Raw genomic sequence first — 7,789 nt, forward strand, 5'->3', positions numbered from 1 at the left:
GGCGGCGGCGGGTCGGGGACCACGGCGCGGCAGGAGGAGTATCCGTAGACGTCCTTACTGCGGAGGATGACCGGGGAGAACTCGTGCTTGAGGCTGCAGAGGAAGTTCCACAGCTCCGAATCGGAGCTCATGAACTCTGTGGACTTGGGCATGAAGAGCTTGAGGGCGTCGCCCAGCGCCTTGGTGCCGGCGAAGGAGACCTGCGAGCGCGAGTACACAACTTTCTCCGCCTCCCCCTCCAGCCCCCAGGAGGCGGCCGCCGGCTCGCTCCCGGCTGCCCCTGCCCCTGCTGCCGCTGCCGTCGCCGCCCGGGCTCCCGCGGCCGCCGCCGCGGCGCTCCCCGCCTCTGTGTTCATCTTCCCGGCTCCTCTCTCCAGCGCCGCCTGCTTCCTGCTGCGGGTCATGGAGGCAGGGGAACGGAGTGACGGGACAGACACCGAGAAGGCAGAGCGAAGGCAGAGCGGAGACAGCGCCGAAGGCAGGCTCCGGCCGCCGCCGGGCRCCCGCCGGGTGTGAGCAGCGATCGATGTCCTGCGCCCAGCACAAAATGGCGCTTTAAAGTCCCGGGCGGGGCCTACGCGCGCCCGCCCCCCCCCGCGCCGCCCGTTGGCCCGTTCGAAACGCGTCGGGCGGGCCCGCCCCGCCGGGGGCGGTGGCCATGAGGGGTGTGGGTCCGGGGCCCGATGCCCCTGGAGCCCGATGCCCCCGGAGCGTGGTCCCGCGGGGTCCGTCAGTTTGGCCCCCGGCGCGACACCGAGCCGCGATCCCCGCGTCTCCAGTGGGTGTCCCAGCGGGTGGCCCTTTCCCTCATGGAAGGACGCGAGTCTTTCGCACGATGGGGTGAGCGCTGAGCCCGTGCCGGCATCGCACCTCGCTGCGAGCTGAGGATCCTCACAGGCCGCTGGACAAAGATGGCTAGTGTGAAATGTGGTTAAGTATTTGATTGCACACATCGATGGGCAAGCTCCCCGAGGAGTAGCTGTGAGGCAACTGAGTCAAAAAATGAGAATGGGCCAATGGACATGATACAGTGAATTGCTTTACATGATATTCATCCATGATGAAATCCATCCATCCTGTTGTTGAAAGATTTTTTAGCATGAACCTCTAGGCTGATCAGTCAACAACATCGTAAGTCACAGAACTGCAGAACAGTTGGGGTTGAAAGGAGCCTCTGGAGGTATCTGGTCCAACCTCCCTGCTCAAGCATAGCCACCTAAACCAGGTTACCCAGAACTGTGTCTGGTTGGATTTTGAATATCTCCAAGGATGGAGGCTCCTCTCTGTGGTGACCACTGATAGGGCATGAGAAATCCTGTCAGAGTTCAAGGAATATCTCAATGACACACTTTGTCATATTGTTTAAGTTTTAGATATTCTTGTGAGGAGCAGAGTTGGACTTCATGATCTTTATGGCTGCTTCCAACCTCTATGGGCAATCTGTTCTAGTGCTCAGTCACCCTCAGAGTGAAAAGGCTGTATTTCCTGTATTTCAGTTTGCACCGATTGCCTCTGATTGCCTCTGATTCTGTCAATGGGCACTGATGAGAAGAGCCAGGCTCTGTCCTCTGTGCACTCTCCCGACTTGGAGATGTCTTTTTTATCTCATCCCATCTTAGTTTTTTTTGTTTTTCTTTTGTGTCCGGGTTGGTCACTGCTGCTTGCCTGCCTGCCGGCTCCAGGGATATTGCAATAGTTGACAGCCAGCCCGAGATTTGGGATGGGCAATGGGTGGTTGTCTTCTCTTCTGGTGGACGTGTTGGCCGGGGAGGCAAGCGCTGGGATTACTTTGACGACAGATACAGTTACCGCTTGGCTTTTGCCCATCTTTTTCTCTCTTTTCCTTCTGCACGGTTACTGGGGCTTACTGGCTTGCTCTTCCTGCTTCTTGGGAGCCCAGAGCCAGTTCGTGCTGCGTGGACAGCCTGAACACCCCATTCCCTACTGGGGGCCACCCCCTCTGCAGAGGGACCCGGGACCAGCCAACGCCAGTGAGTTATCCAGGGAGCAATCCCCTGCCAGACCCCGCTGTTCTTCACCGCTGTTTCAGGGCTTTTTGTTACACTGTAACCCGATACCCAGATTCCCTGCAGCCTCTGCGTGGCCCTGGAGTCTCTGSTACSTTTTGTTKGTCACTCCCAGGGTGACCAGCACGTGCCTGTCCCCTGCCRCTGCTCCAAGATCCCTRCTRCAGCCCATCTCACCATCCGGAGGGGCACTGGGATCAGCTATCCCTGTGAAGCTGTAAAGGAGGCCYTTTTTCCATCTTTTCCTGCTGGCGGCGCCCACCAGTGCCCAGGTGAGAGAGAGCTCTGAACCCGCGCCACAGCGCCCCTACCGACGTGGGGGTATCACTGCACCGCTCTGCCCGGCCGGAGCTACCAGCGCCCCTGCCGGCCGTGACCGGAACTGCGCCACAGGGAGGGCGTGGGACAGCCCAGACAGGGCTGCTACTGGATTTCTATTTTTATTTTATTGTTGCTGCTGTTGTTGTTTGTTTGCCTTGTTGTAAATACTAGTAAAGGGCTGTTATTCCTTTTCCCATATATTTGCCTGAAAACCCCTAAATTTCAAAGTTACAGTATTTCGGAGGGAACGGGGTCATATTCACCATTCCAAGGGAGGTTCCTGCCTTCCTTGACAGACACATGTCTTTCAAACTAAGACACCTTCCTTCAGCTATCTGTGTACATTGATGAGATCCCCCTGAGCTTTCTCTTCTCCAGGCTGAACAGTCGCAGTTCACTCAGCCTTTCTTAACAGGAGAGGTGCTCCAGCCTCTTCATCGTCTTTGTGGCCCTTTGTTGGACTCTCTACAGTGTATCCATGTCTCTCCTGTACCAAGGAACCCAGAACTGGGCAGTGCTCCAGGTGTGACTTCACCATCACTGAATAAAGTGGGAAGATCCCTCTCACAAGCTTCAGGCAACACTTTGCCTAATGCCACCCAGGATAATATTCACCCTCTTTGTGGCAAGGGCACGTTGCTGCCTTGTGTTCAACCTGAGACCAACCTGTATCTACCAAGACCCAGGTTCTTTTCTCCCATGCTGCCTTCTGTCAACACTGCTACTTAGAGCATCACTAGGATTGGCTTGATATCCCAACAAAACATATCCCAAATGAAGCAGTAAAACTTGCATTGGTTGAGGCCTTTGTGAGAGTCATCACTTTGCTGAGTCCACAGCAAGGCATTTCCTGCATGGCACTACTACACTTGCAGCTCTTATAGCACAATTTTGTCAGCTGCTGTGAAATCCCATGTTCCTCTGGATCATGCTTTCCAATACTTCAGATTGCTGTCACAGGAAGAGTGTCTTGTTAGGTTCCTGGATTGCTGCAGTTAAACCAGAACTCTTTCCAGGACTCAGAACAGCAAGATGTCAGCAAGGTGTCAGCGAGGGCAGAGGTGGTTTAACCATCTGTACAAATCCTATTTGGGGTTTGATTAGTCCCCTAACTAATTACTTTCTCTCAGTATGGATAAAGGGAGAGGAATAACATTTTTTTTCATAGACAGTCTTTGTTCTGTAATTAATCTTTCAGCTTAGAATAGGGAAATCTTTTATTCTCAACTCGTCAAGAACCTAAATTGGAATGTCTAGAAATCCAGTCAAGTAAGAGGCAGAAATTCTGCATAAGAAATTATTCTTTACTGCCAGTGGAAATAGATTAATTTTCTTCACAGTATAATTCAACTTGTGTTCATGGGAAACTCAAGAATATTAGTCCAGTCATTTAAAATGGATATTAACAAAGCTATTTTAAATCTTCATGGGGACAATCTCAAAGTACAGCCATATTCYAAACCAGCTTTATAAATTACCCATTTGTTAAAGAGAAACCTTTCCCAAAATGACGGCCTTAGTGCAGTTTTTAATCAGATCCATTCCACAGTGTACTTTAGAACACAGTCACATGGCCAGATTGATTTAACTGAGGGAGGTAACCTATAAAGCAGAGGATAAGAGCCTGGAGCTGGAAGCATTTCCTGATCCAGCCATGCTGCTTTTGGTCACACTCTCTATGGGGTTACCATGSCTTAGCAGAGGCTCATCTCCTGCTGGACCACAGGAGCTGACCTGGACTCACACTCTTGGTGGTGGCAGCTCAGCCCTCGTCAAACTGCAGAAACCCAGTTTCCCATTGACCATAACATTTTCCCCAAATTACAAACATTTCTGCATGTGACTCAAAAATCACTGAGGCAGAGATGGGGAATCTTCTCAGGCAAGCCATAAATGAGTCTACTACAACTACAATTGAAAAGACAGACCAGCATATTTTATTCATGTGGTATTTATTCATGATTTTTACTTTTTTTCTTAAAGGATGGACAATACCCTTTTAAATGATGGCATGTAATCTCACTTTTATAACTTCATTATAAGCTTTCTGCAGTGTAACACTCTTCTTTTAACACCCTACAAAGTCATCTCAAGAAAATCCACAGTAATTGCCTATCTTTTAGTAATTTCCAATAGCTCAGTACAGTAATAACAATGATAATAAAATTAATAATCCTTTGGAAGTTCATAGCTATTCATTTAAATCATACYACTTCTTGTAAGCATTAATTATCACTCAGTGTTCCTGAGTTATGTAAGTAAATATTACCTTTCCTTAACAGATGAATAAAATGAAGTAGATCAAAATGGCCTAAGATGTACAGAATCACTTAATTTTCTGCAGATCTTCAAGCAATCATTATTCTAAAAAATTTGGGAAATGTCTACATTGAAACAGAGAAGAGTAAAACAAAACCTGTAATCTTTGTTTCCAGTTATTTCTTACAATTTCTTTTCTGTATTGAATTCCYGAGAAGGAGCAAAGTACCAACTGTGAAATTGGTACACTAATTGTTACACGATAGAGACACTTTATTTTCTTTAAAATTGCTTGCCCAGWACCAAAGAAACCCCTGCTGGTTACTGCTCATTATTTTAAATGCTAACAATCTTATCTRTACAATGATCACACAGTTTTGAGTCTTCCTGATGAGCCCTTAAATCCTTGATATTGTGCCACACCACTTCTGCTTCCAGGACTTTTTATTTAACATACTCGAGCTCGTCTACCCAAGTTAGCAAGAGCAGTCTTATTGTCCAATGTCTTCAAAGATAAACACTCTTTCCTACTATCTCTATTTTTGCTGTTGAGAGGTTGCATTAACTGGCAGCCTGCTTCAGTTAATTTTATTCCCAAATGTCTTTAGCATATTTACAGTAAAGTTTGTGTGGCAATCCAAATATGACTCCACATCTATTCACAACTAAACTTCAGATGTTACCCAATAGTCATCAAGTTCCTAGGCCTGAGAAGTGCCCAGGCAAGTGCTGGCAAAATTCCTGAACATACTTTCAAAGAGAAACAAAAGCAAATAATTTACAAGAATTATTTCTCAATCAGCTATTAGGGGAAAAAATAAAGTGGAATCACTGTGTGTAGAAATCACAGCTGCAGTAAAAGAAAAGGGAAATAGAGTGTTAGGAATCACTATGGAAGGGATGGAAAGCAAAACAGAAGACAGCATTCTGCTGAATGCAAGTCCATTGTGCCTCCACAAATCTTGAATGATGTGCATTTCTAGTCTTACCATCTCTAAAAGAAAATAGCAATGATACAAAGAAGGGCAACTAGGATGAGCAGAAATATGGAACAGCTTCTCTGTGAAAAGTGATTAAATAGGCTAAGACTCTTCAGCTTGAAAAAACAGATGGCTGAAAAAGAATATGATAAAGGTTTATAAAACTGTGATAGTACAGAGAAAGCAGATAAAAAATTACTATGTCTTAGTTTTCATAATCCAAGAATGGCAGAGAAGCACATGAAGCTACAAAGCAGAAAACTTCAAACTACCAAAAAGACGTGTGCTTTTTTCCCCCCTCAGATGACTCATAACTACTCTGTGGAGCTCATCTTTCAGCAAAATTGTGGATCCCAGAATGGRAAAATGTACCCCACTACATTTGCAGGCATTACAGAGCACAGTATTCAAAAGTGTTAGACATGATTGGAAGGAAAAAAAAAAAATCCATCGATACCTCTTGTATATGAAAACTGTGGGCTCGGAAAGGCTGTAAGCCAAGGGCTAGGAAAGGAAGGAAGAATATATCTGGTGAATTAACTATCRGTGTTTGCACCATTCTCACACTCTTTCCCTTGCCTTCTTCGTCTGGCCTCTAACAGGACACTGGACTGGGTGGACCTGAAGCCTGCCGTCAAGCCCGGTTATATCGGCGGATCTGTTGGAAGACGGAAGAGGGCATGTGTTTTAATTAAATGTAGTATTTCTTTTCCAGAGCCTTACTGTTGCATCAGCTTGCAACAGCCAGAGGAACATACTCTTGAGCTAAATGGTAACAAAGCATTTGCAGAGAAAGAAACACAGAGATTACAGTATCCATCAGCAGCCAKGAGCCACACTGGGGCAGCAGCATAGTGAAGATGGAGCCTGAGGTAATGTGTATTCCTCTGTCTCCCATCATTGCATACTCATTTTTGMTTTGTTCATTGCCTCAATACACCCTCTTTCAACATGGTGACTCACTACATGCAGTGGGGAAGAAAGGATTTTTTTTAATAAGCTTTTATTTTAATAGCATTCATTGACAATGTTTGAAAGAGGAAAACGTCTCTACCAAATTTTAGAAGAAGATTGATACATTCACAAAAGCCCCGTAGCAATAGTAAAAATAAAAGTACACAAAGGAGAATGCTTTCTGATACAGAAAGCACTACTGGAAGATACCTTAGTAGAGAGTGTTTTAACATTTTTTCCATATTCTGGGAGGTAATCTGTATGTGATGCACATAACCATGCAAACTGTACATCACTTATCACGTTATCAATGTCCTGCTATCAATAAATACTGATAAAAAGCAAGCTGGTRGTTACTACAGTCTTGAGGGTTGATGATGCTCTCTTGGTCTAAAACATTAACAAGCCCTTGCTTTTAATAYCAGAAGCAAAAACTCCTCTTGCCAATCCTGTTTTTATTTCATTTTATTTTTCTCTGATTCCTTTCAGTCCACCTAAGCAATCTGTTTAACCATTTCTGTTGGCTTTGACTATATTACACTCCCAAATATTYGTTCTTTTCTATGCCTGAAGTAGATCACCCTATGTTAACTTTACTGTAGACAAAGTAACATTACCCTAACCACTGTGTCACTGGAAAGCCAGTGCAAAGTGAAGAAGCACACTGTATTGTGTTCACCTGGTAAACCGGTAAGGGGAGTAATCAAATGGTGGGACATAGCATAGATAGAGCATGCAGAGTTTGGAAACTGCACAGACTAGACCAGAGGAAAAAACCTCCAACATTCTTATCAAACAATAAATGCTTCCACAAAATAGATTATTTCAGAATACCTATTCCAATTCGTTTTCTGTTCTTACCTATTCCATTCTAAACCTTTCAAATGGAACTTCAGCGGGAGGGTGTAGCTCTGCAGATTTCAGGCTGCAGGGAGTGCCGGGAGCCTTTCACTGACGTAGGGCAGTGGGAGGTGGTCTCGTAGCCTRCAGAAGATAGAAGATATGCCATTGTTGAGAAGATGTCACCAGGCTGTAAAGCAACATAAGAAAAAATTGTTTTTAAGGTTGATGGTACATTTGACCGTGTTGCACAGAAGCTGTAGTCTCCATCCTCAGATGTGTTCGAAAACCTACTGTACACAGTCTTGAGCAGCCTTCTCTGGCTGACCTTGCTTTCAACAACGGAGTTGGACTAGACTGTTGCAAAGATCCCTGCCAATCTCCACAATTCTGTGAATCTGTTATTCC

At 45.8% G+C, this 7,789-nt stretch overlaps 1 protein-coding gene and 1 long non-coding RNA gene across 3 annotated transcripts in view; both read right to left on the minus strand.

The window, feature by feature from the left end:
• CCDC71L (coiled-coil domain containing 71 like) overlaps positions 1-567 on the minus strand; it is an 8,362-nt gene extending 7,795 nt beyond the window's left edge. The window contains 1 exon segment of the mRNA XM_057364525.1: positions 1-567. This exon segment is cut by the window's left edge and continues 28 nt beyond it. Within this exon segment, the coding sequence (XP_057220508.1) occupies positions 1-404 (404 nt within the window). The 5' untranslated portion in view covers positions 405-567.
• Positions 568-4,281: 3,714 nt separating this feature from the next.
• Positions 4,282-7,789, minus strand: part of LOC130572675 (uncharacterized) — a 7,485-nt gene continuing 3,977 nt past the window's right edge. Inside the window, exons 3-4 of one of the 2 annotated variants that reach the window (XR_008965250.1) lie at positions 7,403-7,525; positions 4,282-6,245 (exon numbers count right to left, since the gene is read on the minus strand). This is a non-coding gene — a long non-coding RNA (uncharacterized LOC130572675). Of the gene's footprint in view, positions 6,246-7,402; positions 7,572-7,789 lie in introns of both variants that reach the window. The other variant, XR_008965249.1, reaches the window with a different exon arrangement.

The sequence above is a fragment of the Malurus melanocephalus genome, unplaced genomic scaffold (assembly GCF_030028575.1).
Source record: "Malurus melanocephalus ecotype Western Australia unplaced genomic scaffold, MMel_1.1 scaffold_39, whole genome shotgun sequence".
Lineage (NCBI taxonomy): Eukaryota > Metazoa > Chordata > Aves > Passeriformes > Maluridae > Malurus > Malurus melanocephalus.